At 41.7% G+C, this 22,822-nt stretch overlaps 1 protein-coding gene across 2 annotated transcripts in view; it reads left to right on the top strand.

Moving 5' to 3' along the window:
- The window catches only part of ITGB1 (integrin subunit beta 1), a 75,986-nt gene extending 54,412 nt beyond the window's left edge, over window positions 1-21,574 (top strand). The window contains exons 14-17 of one of the 2 annotated variants that reach the window (XM_048837727.2): window positions 3,275-3,507; window positions 6,240-6,406; window positions 8,415-8,495; window positions 20,340-21,574. In XM_048837727.2, the coding sequence (XP_048693684.1) occupies window positions 3,275-3,507; window positions 6,240-6,406; window positions 8,415-8,489 (475 nt within the window). In that variant the 3' untranslated portion in view covers window positions 8,490-8,495; window positions 20,340-21,574. The remainder of the gene's footprint in view (window positions 1-3,274; window positions 3,508-6,239; window positions 6,407-8,414; window positions 8,496-20,339) is intronic. The other variant, XM_048837728.2, reaches the window with a different exon arrangement.
- The last annotated feature ends 1,248 nt before the right edge of the window (window positions 21,575-22,822 follow it).

Raw genomic sequence — 22,822 nt, 5'->3', positions numbered from 1 at the left:
TTCCAAGCCTGGTTGGACGCAGTTGACACTGCAGCTTGTACTGTTTCATTAGCAGTGCTCAGGCATCAGGCACCCTGGTTCTAGCTTTCTGGGTTCTAAAGGGAGGTCCAAAATATGGTTGGGGACCTTCCCTTTGATGGAGTAAGCTTCTTTGCTGAATCCACCGATTAATCCTTACGTGCCTGAAGGATTCCAGAGCCATCTTGAGATCCCTTGGGATTTATACACGGTAGTGAGGCAGTGTGGCCTCCCTCTGACCCAGAGCGGGAGGAACTGGCCTTTGTGCACAAGTGGGCGGAGCCAAGCCTGCCTCGCCCCTCCCACCGGAAGTGGATAACAGGAATGGGAAGTATAAAAGGCGGAGCCTCTGGCTCAGTTGCAGCCAGAACGCCGAGGGAGACAGACATGTCCTATTCACCCCTGGCTGCTGACTCTGCTACCCAGCCCAGTGAGTCCCTTCCCGCCAGGGAACCTGTGCCTACTGCAGACCTACCAGGACTGCTGCTGGCCACCCACCCGGAGCAGATGGAAGATGTCTCTTGGTTGCAGGTGCACCCTGAGGGGAGGGGAGGAAGTGGCCCAGGAACAGCCGACTTCAGTGTGGCTGTAGCGCTGCCGGAAGCATGGCCAGCGTGTTGCAGCTGGATTCCCCGCTGACCCAGTGGCGGATCACTCCGCCACTGTTAGGGCCCCGGGAGTAGGGTGGGCCCGGGCTCCACCGGCCACCCCACGTCTGGGTGGCAGCCTCCCCTCGCCAGGTCCAGAGGCCTGCATTTGTCAATCGTCTGCTAGAGCTAGGACACTGACCCCTGGGTTTCTGCTCTGTCCCTGCACCAAGGGCCCCAGAGCTAATTGACTCCTGGGGTTTTTCTCTGCCCCAGCTTAAAGGGCTAAGAGCTTAATTGACTGTTGTGTCTGCTCTGGCCCCTGCAAAAAGGGCCCAGAAACAGACTAAGGTGTTTGCCTGGCCTCTGTTTAAAGGGTCAAGAGGCTATAAACAATTGGCTGCTCAGCCCTGTTAGACCAGGCTGGACACTAATGCCTAATGCTAATTCCCCTGATACTAGGCGGTGGTCCCGATGGCGTGGTGAGGCAGTGTGGCCTCCCTCCAACCCAAAGGGAGAGGGACGACCACCACACCACTACATATACCTACATGTAAAGAAACATTCAAACAGCACAAAGATCCTGTCCCGTTCAATTTTCAAGATTTCAAAGTCACACAGAGCTGCCCAGAAAGAAGCCATGGTTTCAGAGAAAGATCTGTCTGTCACTCAACCATCTTTGTCATAAAAATGACAGTTTTGATGGATTGGTTGAGAGCCTGGAACCACCCCACATCACCAAGCTGCAACTACACCATTCTACCCCTCCCCCCACACACACCTTTGTAGACTGTTGCTCCCATTTTCAACTTGTGTGGGAGAAGATTACATCTGACATTATAAAATCATGTTACTCCATCCTTCCCCCTTCTCATGTCCCTTTTCAGCCACCCTTCTCATGAGCACTTGCTCAGACAGGAAATTTACTTCTTTCTAGGCATAGGAGCCATAGAACCCGTTCTAGCTCAGCACAGAGAGAAGGAGTTTACTCCAAGTATTTTTTTCATCCCAAAGGCAGGCGAGAGATAGAGATCGATTCTAGATTTAAGACTCCTAAACAACTTGGTGAAAAAACAAAAATTCAGAATAGTGACTCTCACTGCTATAATTCCATCACTGGCATTAGCCAATTGTATCTCGACCTTCAGGACATGTACTTTCATGTCACAACATCCTTCTCACAAGAGATTCCTTTGGTTTCTGGTAAGTCTGCCCAAGAAGCATGTCCTCACATTAAGCTCCTAGAGTTGAGGGCAGTCAGACATGCTTCTGTTCACTTCCTTCCATTAATCAGGGGTAAATCAATAAAATTCATGATAGACAAAATAATCTGCATGTTCTACGTCAATCATCAGGGTGTGTAGGTAAGATCCCCTTTCCTTTGTGCTGAAGCACAGTAAAGCTATGGAACTAATATATAGCCAATCACATCCAATTACCTTCCAGGCCTATAGAACATGGATGATCTCAGTAATCACTTCTTCCAAGATTATGAATGGGGAGTTGGACTCGTGAACTCTCAATCACATTTTTCTGACCTGGTGATTTCCAGAAGTGGACCTCTTTGCCGCCGCCACCACTAACAGAAAGTGCAAACAATTTTGCCTGAAAGGAGGGTTGGGGTCTCTCACTCTGGGAGGTGCTTTCCTTGTTCTGTGGACGAGGGACCTTCTTTATGCATTCTCTCCAATGCCTTTGGTATTGAAGGTGATAAAGAAGATCAAGCAAGACAAAGCCAAGATAAAAGGGCATTACACTTTCTTACACCTCTTATATTCATTTAGATAGAATATATGGGCCATAACCCACCTACTGTCCAACATTTCAACAGTTTTAAGCAAGGTTCGGAGTTTGGTATAGGGAGACCTCAGCCTGCTTAGTACCATGGCAAACCCTTTAAAAACATTTTTTAAAGATACAGACGATAAAGAAAAACAGTTGAAGTATTGTAAACTATTAAATAAGGATTTCATTTTAACAACATCCTTTGATCCCTTTCCCTTTAGATGGAGACAGGTTTTAGAATAAAAAACCCTTGTTTGACAGTCTTTTAGACGGTATTAAAGAGAGTAATAACTGTCCTTTTTTGAAGAAAAAAGTAATAGTTAAGATGGGCTGGAGCTGTCGTTCCTGTTTTCTTAAAATCGGATTCTTTTTCCTAGAAGACAAAAATAAGACACACATAAAATAAAAGAGAAAAGAATAGCAAAAATAGAAAATGCAGCTTTTGTCTCACTTATTATCTCACTGCTGGAGAAACACTGGCAGAGCACACAGTTTTACCAGGATTCTAAGACCTGTCAAATTTGTACCAGCATCAGGCTGTTTAGGGCATCACTTTTAATTTCCTCTTTATGGTCACAAGTTTACAGCAGTGTTGCAAAATATACAGTCTTGGTCAGCTAAGCCAGACTCTTATTGGACAGAAGTAAAAAGGAGAGCAACAGGAAAGAGAAGAAATGAAATGAGTAAGAAAAAGGACACGGGGGGTGGGGGTGGGAGTGTGTGTGTAGAGGTAGGGGGAGATGATAGATGGCAGTCTCACATTCCAGGTGGTATTTCTGCCTTCTTTGCCAATTGATTTTTCAATTAGATGGAAATTAATATACTAGAAATCTCCCTTTCATGAACATGTTTAAAAGTGGTGTTACTAATTTGTATTTCCACAGGGACTGTGTTCAATGCAGAGCTTTCAAAAAGGGAGAAAAGAAGGATACATGTTCTCAGGGTTGTAAGAATTTCAGCATGACACTAGTGGAAAGTCGAGAAAAGTTACCACAGCCTGGCCAGGCTGATCCACTGACTCACTGTAAAGAGAAGGATGTTGATGACTGCTGGTTCTACTTCACATACTCAGTCAATGCAAACAATGACGCCATTGTCCATGTAGTGGAGACACCAGGTACAAACCCCTTATTGCATGTTTCCTTCACCTTTGTGACCAACTCTCTGTTGTTCCTTCTGTACTCAACACAGTTACATTGACTGACCTTTCTGAACCTTCAGACTGTATCCAGAAGTAGTATCCCCGCTCCCTCCTCTGAAACTAGGGCTGCTTGAGACTGGTGTTTGTGTCTCAAATATTGACACTGTTTACAGACTGCTACACTGACTGAAACAGATTTGCTCACATGACTTGGTGTATGTTGTATTTAAAGTTTTTTTTTCTTCCTGTTGACATACTTTAATCGTGTTTCTATAATGTCTTTTAATCAAGTCCTAAATACATTGATACAAATCTTTCTGATTTAGCTCAGGTTTGAAACGTGTTACAGGTTAAAACAAAAAACACACAATTAAGTAAAATGTCACATTATATGTCCAGCTTTGTACAGAATAGCAAAAACCTCCTTTGTTTATGCTTGATTATTTCTCTTCTCAGTCCTTGCTTTACTCAGACGACTTACCTTCAAGGAATTAATCCATAGTACTCAGACTTCCTGGAGGTGGTTCTATCAAATATCTACTGGCAGAGGAAAAATTGATTCAACTGTGGTTTGATCAATGATTTGTTATTTTCTGGGAAATTGGCTAGTTTAGATCAGTGTGCAGATGGCTTACTCTCTAATCAAGCTAACGTCTCTTCTGAAAAGGACTTTTGCTTCCAACCATAGTAGTGGTTTCCTGACTGAGTTAGTGACTTAATATAAAATATACCTTTTATTAATTGTACACGATAGGTAGAAAGTTATGTCTCATTCTGCAGGATTATACGAATTGATAAGTGGACAAGATCGATCATCTGCTTAGTTCAGTGGCCAACACCTGCTGTTTCAGGCATAAATGTGTTAATGCCCATAATGCACATATTTGTACAATGATGCAGCTTTGAATGATATACCTTCCTCATTCCAGCTGGTGAAATTTATGCCCTGAAGTATGAGATTTGTTTATCTGGGTTTTTTAATTTAATTTTAAATGTTATTTCTGTTTTATGGGAAATTGATGCAGATATTTGCAATAATCTATCTGATCAGTGAAGGCCATATTTTCCCCTAGTTGTACTAGTTTAGTATGATGTCGACCCAGAGAGCTGTATATGTTTTGCTTAGTACAGCATTTTAAAGATTCATGGAATAGCTTCTCTACGTCATGAACGTTGTATGGAAACTTGCATTAACTCACTATTTTTTGGTAATGTTCCCAAAATTTCATCTTTTACGGTTGAAATTTTCCATGGTGAGGAGCATAATTTTTATACGTTAAAGAGAGCTGTTTGCAAACTCAGCTGACTGAATTTAAAAGCCAACAGTCACTTAGCATGTTTGATTTTAAAAACTGAATTAGTGAGTGACATTTCTCTGTTGAACATGTCATTTGACATGAAATGGAGGAAGGGCCACGCACAGCCTATAGCTGTTACTACAAAATATCTGACCTGGCCATTGAAGGCTCACATGAGTTCCCCTCACCTAGATGGGGAGCAAAAGGGATCATAGGGGATCAGGAGAGAATAGGGAAAGGAAGAGGAGGAGAGGCAGTCTATCACTCTGTGCTAGGTGCTGTGCCCATGTATAATGAAGGGAATCCTCCTCCCAAAGGGTTTACAATCTCAGTAGAATGTTCATTTGTCTCAGCTGACTTTCAAAATTTTGTGAAGTTCATTAATGGACTTTCTCATTTTATTTCCTTTAAAAAAAAAGTAATATTGGTTAATAATGTTAGCATTCTGTAGGAATCTCAGCCCAACCAATAGGAGCAGGACTCAAAATCAGTGTCCCTTGAGATGATTCGATACAGTAACTATTCACCTTGACAGATTCCAGCAGTTTACTTGGGGCTTGATCTTGCACAAGTAAAGTTAATGGGAGTTTTTCCATTGACTAGAAGGGGAGCAGGATCAATCCTTTAGTTTAGGTGACTATTCAGAATTCTGTATTTTGCAAAACAGGTAACTTTTTTACAAGAGTGCTGGTTACCCTTGCCTTGCCTTCTCCATATAATAACTTCCTTTGTTTGGTTTTAGTTAATTTTACAAGTATCATTTTTGTTCTGCAATTATTCATCCGAATGAATGAAAATGTCAATCATTTTTGCATCTCCTAGTTCAACAAAGCACTGGATTTCCATGTTGGAAAAAGTCTTGTAAAAATCTGTTAAATCTGATCCCTCTGCCTCAGGGGATCATGCTATTACAATTTGGCTTTGTATAAATATTGTAACTTGAGGTAGAAACAAGGCCACACTTTTTCTATAAAGCGATGGGTATTTAGGACTATCTGGTTAATCCATATTACACTCATAAAGTCAATTTTCCCCTTGTCTTGTTATGTTCACAATTCATAATCAGCTTGTTCAAAAGTAGTCTAGAAGTCTAATCTTAAGGCTTCAAGTGCTATGAAATTTTTAGCTCTGTATGGTCTTAAAAGCTGATTTGGTCAATAAAAGTCATTTCTCCATGGCATCAAAACTTGCTTTCTCACTATGTGTGTGTCTCAAAACTAGAATAAGAATCTTTGTAGATCTCATAGCTCTAATTTAAATTATTATTCACAGATGCATTTTAAATGTGAGAAATCATTGCTCTTGACAAGTTGGATGCTCTGAATATTGCACTGTATAATTTAAATTCTTCAGCAATTGTGCTTCTTTTACATTGTGCTAAAACTGTACTGTTATTATTCTATTCCCCAGAATGCCCCACTGGCCCGGATATCATTCCCATTGTAGCTGGTGTGGTTGCTGGAATTGTTCTGATTGGTCTTGCTTTGTTACTGATTTGGAAACTACTTATGATCATTCATGACAGAAGAGAATTTGCTAAATTTGAAAAGGAGAAGATGAATGCGAAGTGGGACACAGTGAGTCATGAACCTTAAATTCAATAAAGCTACTGTTGTTACGGAAAGTACAAAAGGTGTTGCTTGTATGCCCCAAATATTTCAAGGTGCTCCTCTATAGGATTAAAAACTGGAATACAAAAAACCTTTGTTCAGAGTTGGTCTTGAACATATCTTGTACCATACTGTAAAGAGCGATGAATTGTAAAAGAACATCTTTCGCCTAGGATGTATAACCTGACTAGATAAGCCACCATGTACTCAAAGCTTTAGGTTTTGAGTTCTAATTACTTAAATAATTTTGGCCAAGCTTGTAGAAAAGGAAACAGACTGAAGTGATAGTGCTAGACTAGCCCAACTTTGTTACTGTGACATCCGAGTATCACACCCTGTCTGTGCACCAAATTGTTACCTCAGATAATCAGACAGCTTCCATTAAAAGTTGATGGCAGTTGCATTTACAAAGTGTAGAAGAGCAAAAATCATCCTCCTTGTTTGAGTGCTTACACATGTTCATTCCACTGTAGGTGTATGCGCACCCTGAGCACACTCACCAGAAATTTTTCCTTCAGTGGTACTCATTGGGGCAGCTGAGCATCCTCTGGTGCTGTGTGCTCATAGCACCGTATAAAGGGCCGAGTTGACCCTGCACACCCTCAGTTTCTTCTTGCCAACTCTGACGATCGCTGGAACTCTTCTCCTTGCTACGGCAGACTTTCTCAGTAGAACGTCTGTACAGTCTTGTTTGGGGATAAAGTGCAGTTATGTCCTCACTTTAGCTTCCTCCCAAAGGTGGTTTCCCAATTTCATAGCAATCAGGCAATCTTTTTACCAGTTTTTTACCCAAAACCACATGCAAACAGCGAATAACAGCGGCTTCATTCATTGGACATAAGATGTGCCCTAGCATTCTATGTAGAAAGGACCAAACCATTTCGTAAATCCACCCAACTGTTCATAGCAATAGCTGACAGGATAAAAGATCTCCCCATCTCTATGCAGAGAATTTCTTCTTGGATCACGTTATGCATTCTCAGGTGCATTATGAGCAGGTGGGTGTTCCGCCATCAGTTATCCTGACTGTCCATTCCATGAGAGCATACACATCTTCAGCGGCATTACCAGCACAGATTCCTGTTCAGGACATTTGCAGAGCAGTGACTTGGTCATCAGTACATACGTTCTCTGCTCATTATGCCATCACTCAACAGTCTAGGTATGATTCCAGATTCAGTTAATCTGTTTTGCAGTCAGCATGTCCATAAACTTTAATCCCACCTCCTATGCAACTGCTTGAGAGTCACCTACAGTGGAATGGACATGTGCAAGCATGTGAAGCAGAAAAAAGTGATTTCTTACCTTTCCTGGACTGTTGTTCTTCAAGATGTGTTGCACGTGTTCATTCAGACTCGCCTTCCTACCCCTCTACATCAGAGTTGGCCGGCAAGAAGGAACTGAGGGGGCGTGGAGTAGGCTGGACCCTTTATACCAGCACTATGAGTGTATGGCATCAGAGGGTGCCCAAGCCACCCCGACAGGAACAACTGAAGGGAATATTTCCACTGACTATGCTCAGGGCATGCACACACCTACAGTCGAATGACATGTGCAACACATCTCAAAGAACAAGATATGGAAAGATAAGTAACCAGGTCTTTGTTTTTTGTTTTTGCAAGGAGACCTTAAATATATATACCCATTAAGGTCTGTGGGGAGGTCAGTAATGGTTGAACATCGAACCTCCGTACTGATGTACAGAAATCTTGTGGGACTCAACACCCATGCATCCTTATAAGCAGAGTTATGCTTCGGTTATTCCCTTAGAAGGGCTTTATCCTTGTTTATTGATCTGCCGAGGGTTTTTCAGATTTGTATTAGAGTTCTACTACTAAATAATTTTAAAAGAAAATTACTAACATAATTTTCCTTTACATACAGCATGACCTTTCCTTTTTTTTATGGTAGTTGAGAATGTTATTTTCTTTTGTTCTGTTGAATTACTCGACATTGACCATTTCTTTTACTTCAGCAAGAAAATCCAATATACAAGAGTCCTATTAATAATTTCAAGAATCCAAACTATGGACGTAAAGCTGGTCTCTAAGGCTCAGTTTGTATTTTCTTTTCAATTTCTTCTTTTTCTTTGCATGTCACTTTTAACTCTTTTGAGACTCAGTGTCATTGCCAATTAATCACAGTTTGAGCCTTATTCTGTTGAACTGCTGCTGCTTCAGTTCTGAAATTGTACAGAGTGGAGCTTGAAAATCTTTAATCTGTATTAACAGCAACATTGCTTATTTATTAATATCAGTAGTACTTGCTTGAGAACTGAATTTATATGTGAAGTTGAAGAACAGTATTTTATATAAAGAAAAATAGAACAACAATTTAGATTGGTGGTGGAGGAAGGAGAATCTCTTTGGGCTTTTCTACAGTAGGGGTTTTTTGACTGTCAGTTAACTCAAGGTAGTTTTTTAGGGACTGTCCAGACTAGCTTTTACAGTTTATCTGGGATACAATTGTTTGTGGCTTTACTGGAACAAACTTTTGGGGAGCATCCAGACTAGCTTTTACAAATGTATTAATTACCTCAGTTAATGGGCAGTCAGTTAGCTCGAGGTAAAAAACAAAAAAACCCTGTCTAAACATACCCTTGAAATGTGAAATATGTTCATTAATAATTTCATGATTAGATATGCAACCCATTCCTAATTTTCCCATCACAACTGGCAATGTCATAATCCTTTGTCTCTCAGGTGTCGTCTTTGGCAGGGGTCGGCAACCTTCAGCACATGGCCCATCAGGGTAATCCACTGGTGGGTCACAAGACATTTTGTTTACGTTGACCGTCCACAGGTACAGCCTCCCGCAGCTCCCAGTGGCTGCAGTTTGCCGTTCCTGGCCAATGGGAGCCGTGGGAAGCAGCGGGCCACAGGGACGTGCTGACCGCCGCTTCCCGCAGCTCCCATTGGCTGGGAACAGTGAACCGGGGCCACTGGGAGCTGCGGGGGGCTGTGCCTGCAGACAGTCAACGTAAACAAAATGTCTCGCGGCCCGCCAGCGGATTACCCTGATGGGCCGCATGCCGAAGGTTGCAGACCCCTGATCTGTGGGAATGAGGGAAGGTCATTTTCTTCCATAGCCAACTGTTAGTCTCCTTCTGCCTCCCTTTCCCTCCTGAAACTATGGCTGAACACTCCAACCTTCTATCTTAAATTGTTGGCTTCAGCTCTGTGCTGCTGACTGCCCCTGCTCCGCTGTTATAACAGCCACCAGCCATGAGGCAGTGAAGCAGGAGCTGCATCCGTCAGTTTGGCTCAGCATTAAGCCCATCACAAGGAAATTGTATTCTGAGATTCTTAGCTGGTAGTAGCTTCGATCTTCTCTCCTCCCATGTCAAATACTGAGGAGAAAGGCAGAAGGCAGTGAATGGCATCAGCCCAAAGATCTTATTTCTTCAACCCTAAAGCACAAGAAGCAGGGACAGTGACAGCTAAATGCTGATGTACAGATCAGGAAGCCAGAGAGGATGGGCTGTCTAAGGGAGATTAGAAGGAAGGCTTCTTAAGTGAGATTGCTCTCCTCCTTCCCCAGGGTCTCCAAAGAGGGGGATGAGAATAGAGAGGACAGGTAGGGAAACAGATGACAGGAGAAGGTTGGGGGTGGGGGTGAGAAAGATGGAAAATCTTGCAGGGGGGAAACAGAAGAGGGGGCTAATAAAGAAAATGGAAAAGGAAGAATTTGTCCATCACAATAGAATCTAAGTGCTGCACCTATTATTTCAAAGTGGTGGGGTTTTTTTTGTCAGGCAAGGCCCTGGACCCATAACTTGATTTTCTCCTAGCTGGTCCCTTCTCATTTTTATGTGGTTATACCCTGATATTATCATTAACTACTCATTCTCTCCCAGTTTTTCCTTTATATCTCCAAAATTCTTCCATTCTAACCATAAAAAACCTTTCCCAAGCCCTGATTATTTCTTCTCAACTATTGTAATCCTGTTTTCCTAAACTCTCGCCTCATGAAACACACACTTTTTTCAATCTATCCTAGCTGTAAAAATCATTTACCTTGTCCCTCATTCTGAACCATATCCAGCTCTGTTTCCAGTCCCTTCACAGGTCTCCTGACATTTCCTGAATGATGTTTTAAGTTCCTTGTCCTCCCTTCTAAGACTCTACACAATCCAGCTCCTGCCTACTTCTTTATCATTCCTTTCCCCTTTTGTTGTGCACAAGCCAAACATCTAACTACCCCCTTGTTCCATGCCTCATTCCATGCATCTCTGTATGGCTGGATCCCTCTTGGCCCTGCCATGCCTTTTTCTGATTTCTTTCAAAAGACTACTACTCTTTAGTTTTCTCCTCAAGCAGGTGGTAAGAACCAAGATGAAAGTATCTTCACTCTTTTTTTAAAAGAAGTAAAATAAAAGTCTTGGTTGGCCGATCTCAGATGGTACTAAATGTCATCATTCAGTTTTATGGCTTGGGTCATTTCTCCCTCCTCCTCCTCCCCCCCCCCCCCCTTTGTTGATGAGTCGTCTGTGTATATTTTACATTCTTTGAGGCAGAGGCCTTGTATTTCTACCAGCTTATTTTGGCTTGCACAGTGCTGGGGCTAAACAAATGATGATATTCTGAAAAAAGTTGTTTTAACTTCTAAAGAACAGAGACTTTATTGCAATTTTTAAACCATAAGTGTGTCTTAAATCTTGAGTAAGCTGCTGAAAGTTCTGTTAACTTCTTTTATTACATTTAGCTTATCTGCAATCATGTCTATTGTGAGCAACTTAATTAGTTAGACAGACATCTAGGGTATAAAAAATGCGCTGAAAATGTTTATCTCCCAAGCAATTCAGAAAACTTTGACATAGCCTTCCTGTTGTTACCTAAGAGACCTATGGGTTTTTTTTAGATTGGCTTCTGCCTTTTTGCTGCTTTATTTGGCATGAGGAGGCTTGGTTTTTTAAAGTTAACTTTTTGTCTTTTTCTTAACTTTAGAAATATCAGGAATGTCAAGGTCTTCTCTGGCTTTGCTGGATGGCCTCAGCCCTATTGCTGTGAATCTGTTCAGAGCGGGAGTCGAGGGTGCCATGGATAGACTGAGTGGGTTTTCGGGAAGGAAATGGAATGTAGAGAACCTCCCCAGTAATGGATGCTTCACTCGAGATCACAGTAGCAGCAGGCTTCAATCAATAACTTTTAATTCATGCACATCGTAGTGGTTCCTCTCAAACACTTTGGAGAAGAGCCATATACTGTTGCCATGGAAGGGAAGCTGGCTGCTGTGTCACCACAGGAAGAAGCCACTTCACTCTACCCCTAGGGTTTCCTTCTAGCAGGGCCCTGCGACACCTTCTTCACTGTGATGCTCAATTTAGATCTGTGCCAGTGAATAGCATCCTACATTATCCAAGGGGTTAACTCCTGTCTAGCCTTCCAGCCATGCTTGGTGTGTCTCCTCCTTTCTGTATCCTCTGAAAAAGGGATATGTCTTTTTTGGGAGGGGTGCAGTTTCCAACATTGAAACTGGGCAGGGGATCCACATAATGGTGTTGTTCAAAAAGACCTGATGATATTTGTGAAATGGAGTAGATAGTGAGAACCAGTTCTTGAGCAAATGTCAAAAGATTCTAGAGATAAGTTTTCCACTGTAACTTGGGTCGTAACTCAAACTAACTGCACATATCTTGCATATAGTTTTTGTGATTAGATGTTTTGTGATTTGTTTAAATTGAAACAATACATCAATGGAGAAAAAAGTAGTAAGAAGGCCAATGAAACATACTGTATACAGCAAGATACTTAAACAATAATCTAGAATGCTACACACTGTGTAATGTAGCAGAGAGAATATTGTTGCAGGAACTGTTATTATATATCTTGTTTCAGAGTAACAGCCGTGTTAGTCTGTCTTTGCAAAAAGAAAAGGAGTAATTGTGGCACCTTAGAGACTAACCAATTTAGTTGAGCATGAGCTTTCGTGAGCTACAGCTCACTTCATCGGATGCATACCGTGGAAACTGCAGTAGACATTATATACACACAGAGACCATGAAACAATACCCCCTCCCACCCCACTGTCCTGCTGGTAATAGCTTATCTAAAGTGATCATGGCCCAACTTGATGATAAATAAATTGGTTAGTCTCTAAGGTGCCACAGTTACTCCTTTTCTTTTTATATATCTTGTGAGCTTTAAATGATCTATCCTAGGTTTTCCCAGATTTAACTGGGAATTGGTCCTGCTTCGAGCAGGGGGTTGGACTAGATGACCTTCAGGGGTCCCTTCCAACCCTGATATTCTATGATTCTATGATTCTATATCGTCTTGATATCTAAGAGGTAGTTAATAGTTTCTTGCATGAACTACAAACCAGTGAAATGCTTAAAACAATACTGTTCAGAGGGTATGAATGGAAAAATTACTTATAGTTATCTGCAGTGTTTGTCCTAGGACATTTGAGAGACAAAGTGGATGAGGTAATACCTTTCATTGGACCAACTTCTGTTGGCGAGAGAGGCAAGTTTTCAAGCTTCACAAAGCTCCTCTTCAGGTCACCATGTGAAAGCCCAAAAGCTTATCTCTTTCACCAACAGTGAAAGATGCAGTGAACAATATTACCTCACTCACCTTGTTTCGCTTATACAGCTATGGCATTTGCAATTTCCTTTTAAGATTTTTAAGCAAAATGGTTGTGAATCCACAAAGATACTTAGGGATTGCAATGCTGGGCATCATAGCACCTAGAAAATCTCAGGAACAACACTGAGATTCACACAGCAGGCTCCCTATACAATGTGAATGCGGGGAGAGAGACATCTAAGAATGCGATCCACAAAAGCAAACATATTAGGCAGGGATATTAAGCATATTAAGCTAACAAATGGCAGGTGCCAACTGGGAAAGGGGCACTAAGTCCCACCCCCTCTTAGAGATAGGTGCTTAAGTCTAGGCTGCAGGGAGGATTTTAAATGCCTTCTTAGCACGGCTACCAGTTTGGGCTTCACGTGCAACTTAAGCCGCCAAATGCCTGTCTTCCACTGGTTCGTGAATCACTCTGGGGCTTAGGTGGGAGATAAGTGTCCAGATGCTTACAGGGAGGCAGCAGTGCACATAATCAAATGCAGAAACGTAAGCACCCAGGGAAACTTTAACCTGAAAAATTTAGGTGCTGAGTGAGTTTAGGCACCGATAGATTTGACAGGAGTTTTGTGGATTGCAGTGGAGCTAAAACTGGGATTTGGGCACCTAAGTCTGGAATGTAGGTGCCCAAATCTTTCCATGGATCCCTCCCAATGTGTTAGAGTTTTAATGAGAATATTTTTGACATAATTTGACTTAAATATATGGGGACAAGTTAATGCTAAAAAGTTCTATTTTAGCCAGCCAGCCAGAATACATGTGGGAGCTAGACTAATACAGTGTTAAATTTGTAAAGTTTCTTAACGTTTTAGTCTTAATGTATTAAAGATTCTATAATTTAACAAACTTAAATTAATGAGGCAGATATGAATCTGAATTAGATGCATTTTTTTAATAATAGAGTATTTATAAATAGAAAGCAAAAGCTATCCTTATATAATCCTGCTAATCCTTATATAAAAGGAGCACGATTAGTGTGTTAGATATACCTAGATCATTTTTTCTCAAACTTTTGTACTGGTGACCCCTTGTACACAGCAAGCCTCTGAGTGTGACCCCGTTTATAAATTAAAAACACTTTTTATATTTAACATTACAATAAATGCTGGAGGCGAAGCAGGGTTTGGGGGTGGAGTCTGATCCCCATGCAATAACCTTGCGACCCCCTGAGGGGTCACGACCCCCAGTTTGAGAACCCCTGGCCTAGATAGTGTTTCAACAGGTGTAGTGGCTATTAACAAGGAAACTAGACCAAAGCCTCAATCTTGCACTAAAAAATATGGCCAGTTCCCTACATCTGCATGCGGCCCTTTTTGAAGCCATTGGGGGCTCTGCGACATCACAGGGGTCTGCCAGTCCAGTCCCATTTGAAATGGGACTACATGATCAGTACGGAACTTCTATTGCACTTTTAGCGTGAGCAAGTTGTGCATGGCACTCTTTGCTCTCTAGAATTTACACCCCACCTGGTGCACACTAATGCACCATGTAGATAAGCCCTAAGAGTTCTTGGTCTCAAATGAAGTGTAATTAGTTCTACTGTATGAATACGGTGTGAACAGCTAATGTTTCCAGAATCATTTCAGTTAAACTGTGCATGACATTTAGGTGGGCATGTGATAGAAATGGTTTATCTGCTAAATTTGCATGTTAAATGTGTGCTCATTTTGATTTACACTATCTTATAAATGAAATATATATCTTCCTTAAATAAAAACTACAATACACTTATCTCAGAAGGTAAGATATTCTGTGAAACTCCATTGCTAAGAGGTTAATAATGGAAAATAATCTTTCATATCTTAGTTATCAGTCAAAATTCAGCACAGATTGGTAATAACCAATGACTATTAGGTAGCCAATGTGAAATGAGTTTGGTCTAGTGAACAACTGTCCACTACTACATTGTTAGTCTTAGTAGAGAGGCTACAGATCAAGTGGGTCACAAGAGACTGAATTATTCGCACATTCCTAGGAGTGGTTACTCCAGCTCAGATTTGAGACATCCAGGTTGGGTAGCATGAGGAAGTTTGCGTTATTGTTGCCTATTATGTACTTAATAGAGGACATCAGTCTCTCACTGGCACTGCACATAAACACTAAATTCATACAAATGTAAGAAAAGCACAGATATTCTCTGACTTTTTTTCCCTATGATTGGTCATGTGCTAAATTAAGGTGTTTATAAACTTCAAAGCTTCTGATCTGTATTTTCACAGCATTGTATTTAATATATATCAGCTGATCATCTATTTCCAGAAGATAAATGTGGACCGAATATGAATTGGACCCTGGGAACTCTAGAGTTCTAATCCCAGCTCTTACACTGATTCCTACTGTGGCCTGCTGCAAGTCATTTAACCTGTTTGCCTCCGTTTTCGTATTTGTAAAGAGGAGATAATGCTTGCTTACCTCCCTGTGGAGTGTTGAGGGTGACTTATCTGTAAAGTGTTTAGAAGATTTAAAAAGCTACATAAGGGCAAAGTTAAAATATTTATATTGCCTAAACAGCTTGAGGTTTTTTCTCCTTACTAAGGATTATTTGCATATCAAAATTGTTTGCCAGAGTCTGATATGAATGGAGACAGCTGCAAGACTTGCTTTGTTGTGTGCAAGTGCGTCACTGTTATTGAAGTGTGTATGTGTTATCCCCCTACTCCATGTAGTATACACACACTGTACTATAGCCTTCCTTTGGTTAGTTAAATAAATATGAACCCAGACTTCTAGAAATCAATAAAATGACTTGGTCTTTATTGTACTAAGGTCCACAGATCCATTACAATGGGTTCTTCAGCTCTTTTAGTCACTGGCAGCAATGGAATGCCCCAACCCCTGAATTTTCTTCCAATTTTATCACTTCCACAGTATCTTAGCCAGACCTCTCTGCTGTAGAGCTTTTTATTTCAAATTTCCATCTAACAGTTTGGCTGGCTAATGTCACAGGGCTGCATTTGCCTTTTGCAGAAATTATCCCTCAGCTCCACTTCAGCTTCTGAAGTGTTTGCAGCAGCTGGTACTTCTGTGGGTTTTGGGAGAGAGCTAGGACAGAAAAGGCCAGAAGCAAAAGAAAGGGTCTATATTGCCTGCTTTTACTGCCTATTAGGTGTCTCGTTGAGGAGCTCAGTCAACTCTGTTGGCAGTAAGCAGTTCCTCCCTCAGCCCAGACCAGGTGGGGTCACCAAGGGCCCCCCTTCCACAGGCAGGAAAGGAGCCAGATAGGATTGGAGACACTAACTCTACTGAGAAGGATGCAGAGAGCATCTCAGCAGCCCAATTCAAGTTGCGTGGCCAGCAAAGGAGGCAGGCATGATTAGAAAATTTAGCTCCCGGGCAAGGCGCTTCCTCTCTCCATGAGACATTGTGGTCTGGAAGCCCTTGAAGACAAATAATGTGTCTTATCGTGAGTTGGCCAGTAACCTCAGTGGAGAGTAAGTGGCTGCAGGGGATGAAGTGGGCCATTTAGGGAATTCCACAATGAAGTTTAGTGAAATTGATATCTAAGGCTTTGCAGGTATTTCTGTGGGGACCAAAGTACCAATGAGCTTGGTTCAAAGTGTCTTGGTGTGGACATAGAGTTCACATGAATCCATACAGGCCTGAATTTTGGCCTTCATACAGGGTCAGTAGAAAAAGTGGGAGGCTGCAAAGGAGGGCTTACAATGACCAAAGTGTGCTACCAGTGGGATATCATGATAAAGATGTAGCATCTCAAAGGGGGGGAGGCCCTCAGAGATACATACATGCACCTGTTGAAACATGTTACTCCATTATGTTAAGAGTGGTGCATACGGGTCCCCAAACACTTGAGATGTGGTCCCCAGCAAGGGGTCCTCCTTAGAGGTGGATCAAACAAGGGAGATCAGATCTCTGTGAACTGCCATGCTGAGAAAATTACTAGCTTTGAGGAGGTGTGCTGTCTCAGCAGTTGGCTCATTGCCCTCCTGGTATTACTCTCCTTTTTGCAATAAGGTGTCGGCCTTCCCATTTTGAGACCCAGGCAGGTAGGTGATGGTTAACTCGAACTGAGAGAAAAACAGGACCCACCTTAGCTGCTTTTGGTTTGAAGCTTGGGCCTTGCAGAGATGCTTGAGGTTCTTATCATCTTTGAATACCTGTCCAGGTGGCCAAGCCCTCTCAAGGTGGTGGCATCTCTCCTTGGACATGGTTTTAATTGCAGGCAGATACTTATCTAATATTGTCATTTCTTTCTGCTGGGGTGAGCTTGGGGAAGTAAAAAGCACAAGGGTGCAAGACTTGCTGGGGTCTGGGCTTCCGCGAGCGTTCTGCCCTGATGGCTACAGGCAGGTTGGATTGGAGTGCACCAGGATGTGGCCATTGTGAATGTGGACTTGAGCTTGATGAAGGTATGGTAGGCTTCTGGTGACAAAGTGAACCAGACAATCTTATGTTGGAGTTAGGGGAGCTATTTTTCCTGAGAAGTCAGAAATAAATTGCTGATAAAAATTGACACAGCCCAGTAAGTGTTGTAATTCACGGGGATTCTGGGTAGCTGACCAGTCACAGGTTGCTGCTTTTTTGAATCTGAACACACCCTGGGAAGATGACATAGCCCAAAAATTTGATGGAGGACTGGTCAAAGAGGCATTTTTCCAGATTGGCATGCAAACCATGCTTCCACAGCAGATCAGATGTGGCAATAGTGTTCTTGGCTCTCTGAGAACAGTAGGATATCACTGATATAAATGACGACATACTGTTCCCCTGTGTCCCTGAACACACAATTCATAATGTGCTGGAAAGTTCCAGGGGCATTGGTTAGGCCAAATGGCCTAACTAAATATTCAAAGTATCTGTATCATGTATGAAAGATTGTTTTCCACTCATCCCTGACTTTTATGCACTATTTTGTAAGCTCCCTGATGGTCTAGCTTCATGAGGATTGTGGTTGTTCACACACAATCTAGAAATTCCAGGACAAAGAGGCAGAGAATACCGGTTGCAGATTCAGGGCTCAGTAGTCCCTGCAAATGCACAGTGCCTCATCTTTCATACAAAAAGGACTAGAGCCCCTGCTGGGGAGGAAGAATAACAGATGAAGCCCTTCTTGAGATTTTCTTGGATATAGATGCATAGTGCTTCCAGACTGTGGTTTGGATATAGTGTATATTTGTCCATATAGGGCCTTCACCCAAAGCTGCAAGTCTGTGGGACAGTTCTAGGCCTCCTGTAGGGGACAGGAGGGACGTGGGGTTTTTTTCTCAAAAATGTTAGTGTGTTCCTGGTATTTCTTGGGGAGGTGGGATTCTGGGCTCAAAGCAATTTCTTTCTCACTAGCCCCCGCTGTTTTTCCTTGGGTAGTAATATCTGTTCCAGGGGAACAGGCATTGGCTAACATGGAGGTTGCAGGCCTGCTTTTTGGCAATAATCGGAAGAAAAGTCAATGCTCTTCCCTCGTCAGGAGATATGCGGGTAACGCTACTCCAAACAAAACACAGTATTCCAAGTATTATTGGGAAGTGCTGAGAGCTGATCACATTGAAGTATAGTAACATGCGATGCTCTCCCACTCTGGCCTCTAAGGGAATGTCTACACTGCAGTTAAAACCCTGTGGCTGGCCCAGGCTAGCTGACTCAGGCTAAAAACCCTGCAAGTGGGGAGGATCCCAGAGTCCAGGCTTCAGCCTGAGCTAAAATGTCTACACTGAAATTAAACAGCCCCTTTAGCCCGAGCCCTGTGAACCTAAGTTAGCTGGCACACGCTAGCTGCAGGTTTTTAATCGCAGTGTAGACCTATCATAAGAGAACAATTTTCTGGGTTACTGGATCAGATGACAGGGGTGACCCATCAACTGTTTCTACCGGGTCTGATTAAGATTTGGGCCAAAGAGGAATTTGTAGGTTCTGGGCAGCCATTGCATCTATAAAACTATCAATGCATGAGAGTTGACCATGGCTAACTGCAGGGGAATCAACTTCAATCCTCCTAGGACACATAAGTGCAGTGTTTCAGAGTAGCAGCCATGTTAGTCTGTATCTACAAAAAGAAAAGGAGTACTTGCGGCACCTTAGAGACTAACAAATTTATTTGAGCATAAGCTTTCATGCAGTGCAGGCATAAGTGCAGTGGTACCTGTAGGTGTGGTGAGGCTCCATGCGGTTTAGGTTTGGTTCTCTTTAAAGGTGGGGGAACTAGCTTAGGTCTTGGTGCTTGGTGACACCCAGGCTGTACCCCCTTACTGGGCCTGGGCCGGTCCATTTCCTGATTTCAGTCTGGATGGACAGGAATTGAGGGAATGTTCCGATATTCTGCAGTAGAAACGGGTTAAGTTGCCAGTGGTATTCCTTTTCCTCCAGGGTCAAACATTTGGAACCCAGATCCACTTGCATCAGTTCCTGGCTTGATTCTAAAGATCTGGATGCAGTGGGGGAGGGGGGTGGCATTGGACCCCCTTTCTCTCTTCCTTCCACTCACACAGCGAGGTGTCAATACAAAAGACAAGATCAATGAAGGCGCTGAGTCAGGTGGGCTCTCTACATGAGCTAGCTCATCTTTTACCTCTTCACTGCACTGGAACTGGTTCAGATATGTTCCAACGAGAATTTTGTTGTGTCATTTGTTCCAACATCAAGGATAATCAGTGGATTCTTTCCTGCTCCCATTAGTATGCTCTTCAGCCTCCTGTCCACATCTCATAGCTTAGCTCCCGGAAGACAGCACACCCTTCTGTTCTCCAAACTTTGTCTCCTGGGAACAAAGTCAGTCAGAACTATAAATGCTCAGTAACTGAAATTCAGGCAACTTTTATTTAAAAGCTTAAATTCAAACATTCCAGTTCAAAAAATGTTGAGTGAAATGCTCCCCCCAACTCCTTCACTAGTATGTCATGAGATCGAAGATGTAGAGCCTTCGCCTGATCATTCAGCCTGCAGATGAGCATGTGTGGTTCGTAAATTATAAGGGAACCATGTGGCATATCCTAACATGAGAACAGCCATATTGGGTCAGACCAATGGCCCATCTAGCCCAGTATCCTGTCTTCCGACACTAGCCAATGTCAGGTGCTTCAGAGGGAAAGAACAGAATAGGTAATCATTGAGTGACCCTAAAGTAGAGATCTGTCCTAACACTTTAGCGTTTATTAGCTACGCATGCCTTTTACTAAAGTTGATAGAGAAAATCTTGCTGTTCAGACAATTTAAGCTAGTATTTACTTACAGCATCTGGAAACACTACAGATCAATGGGTAATATCTTAAAATATGTCTTTTGTTTGCAAAGTTGTCATAAATGCAATGCTTGTTGTGTGTACTTTTAATACTAATGTAAACATTTCTCTTTTTTTTTAGGGTGAAAATCCTATTTACAAGAGTGCAGTGACAACTGTGGTCAATCCTAAATATGAGGGAAAATGAACACTACTTGTATTACTTCACAACACTGTATGCAACGTAGCAATTTTTGTAGTCACAGTAAGATAGATTTAGGGCAATTCTGCAGTGATTTTACTAACTCATTACATGTAGGTTTGTTTCCTATGCAGGTTTTAAAAATGTACAATATGTAATTTTTTTTTTCCAAGTAAAATAATCAGTGCCAGGGGACTGACAGAAAACTTGAGACTGCATAGCCTAATCAGCTAAGGTCACATGGTGCCTTTTTGACCTTTTCCTTACTGTGCTGTTCAAATGTAGGTCTTCTGTGGGAAGTGTACGATACTGCTGTGATGTGACTGGGAGGGAAATGGTGAAATCAATCAGTATGAGGGCTCTGCCTAGCCACTGAGTATTAAAAATTAAGTTTTAGCTTTACAGGGTTATCAGGGCTTGAGTTTGCAGACATAGTTAAAATGTTAACTAAATATTTCCTTGCAAACTCACACATTTTTTTTTAAAGTTAATCAATGACTGGGTAGCTGTTAGATATATCTGATTAGAAACAGTAAGATGAATAGGATGGAAACAAATGGTGTAAAAGGCTGTGAAAAGTGTCTGCATAGCTAATATTAAATTGTCAAGTGCCAGGTTATGGACAAATTGAAGGGGTTAGGAAGAAAATTTTAGGAAGGAAAAGCTTTAAAATTTGTGCCATTTTTCAAGAAGTTGCTGCTTAGTATCTTGCATATTTTTTCTTTGTAAATTCAAGCCCTGGCCGGCCTGCAGTACCATGAAGCACTCACCAGGACATCCTCTAAATACATGAGGGCCTTAATTCATATAGTGTCCTTTATGGTAATGTTTCCTTGCTTTAAAGCCTGATGCCTTGTCACCTTTCTAATCTTTTAATGTATTTGGTTGCAATTTTTGTAATATTTTTCTATCAGCACAACTTTATTTTCTTTTGCAGTCTTGGCTGTACATTTGCCTTTACCCTGTAGCTGAGATTGCATAGTTTGTACTGTGACATGACTGTCACTGTCAGGTTTCATTTTTGACATGTGCCATGTATATTTGCCTGTGAACATTAAGATTGCATCTGTTCCAAATTGGTTATGTTGTTTTAAGTGCCTTTTTATTTTAACAGATGTTCACTTTTTACAGTGCTATTACTGAAGTTATTTATTAATTAAAAGTACCTAAAAACACCTAAACCTCATCTTGCCTTTCTACAATGGGGATGTTAATACTGTTCAAGCAACCTGTACAATCTTTATAATGTACAAAATTGTATCAAAGTTAGGGTTCCTCAAAGATTATTTTTTTAAAAAATTCTTAAATCTAGCTGCCTACAATAGTCAATTTTAGAGTTTAGGGAGGAGGAAGAGAGATTATATTTATACCAAATATGCTCTTTGGACCAAGTATCAGGAAAGTGAGTTAATTATACAAAAGTAAACTCAAAATTATTTGTTCAAACGTAAAAAGAAGAGAATTCTTACACTGTGCACAAAATGAAAGTTCGTTTTGTGTAACCAGAGTTCTTTGAGGTGACTCTGCATACTCCCACTTATGGGTATTGCACCGCCTGGTGCTACCTAACCCTGTAACCTTTTCCAGGTTGTGCCCATGTGCCCCCTCTCCTCACTGTTTCTGAACTTTTTGAGGGAGAGGCTATGTAAGGGTGTACTGTGCCCTCTACTGCCTCAATTCTTTCCTCTTGCCTCTGCTGTCCCAGAGAAGCCATAATGGGACTCTGAAGAAGAGCAAAATGTGGATGGGAAGCACGACTATGTAGAGTCATTTTGAAGAACTCCAGTTACAGATGAAGCAAGTAACCTTTACTACTTCTTTGAGAGGGTCTGCATAGTTCCACTTATCGGTATTTTGACAAGCAGTGCAGAAAACTCAGGAGGTGGAAACAGTGCTTTAATTTAATAATAATTCAAGCATTGCTCTGCCTCATTTGGCATCTGCTCTTGAAGCCAAATCTAGACCATAATGTTTAGTGAATGGATTTACTGACTTCGGAGTAGCAGTCTTGTAAATTTGTAAAATAGGAACATATTAAGTGCTGCTACAGCTCTAGTATGAGGACATACAATAGTAGGCGCAGAAATATCTGCTAACTTGTAACGTTCAGTGATATATTGTTTAACCCATCTAGAATAGTCTGAGCAGACACACTATGTCTAGAGCCCTGTGCGGATACAAAACATGTATCTCTGCAATCCACAATCATGGTCCGCGGATATCTGCATATTTGCAGGGCTCTAACTATGACCCCACATTATTCTTAGCATAAAAAACAACCTACATGATTTTGTAAAACTCTTAGTTCTATGTAAATAATAAGTAAGCTCCCTTCCAGTATCTAAAGCGTGTAACATATTCCCCTCTATGTGGCTTAGGAAAAAATATTGGTAAACTAATTGTCTGATTGTAAGAAACTCAGA

This window comes from Caretta caretta, chromosome 2 (genome assembly GCF_965140235.1).
Source record: "Caretta caretta isolate rCarCar2 chromosome 2, rCarCar1.hap1, whole genome shotgun sequence".
NCBI lineage: Eukaryota > Metazoa > Chordata > Testudines > Cheloniidae > Caretta > Caretta caretta.
The sequence above is the reverse complement of the archived record's forward strand: the minus strand, read 5'-3'. Positions and strand labels throughout refer to the sequence as shown.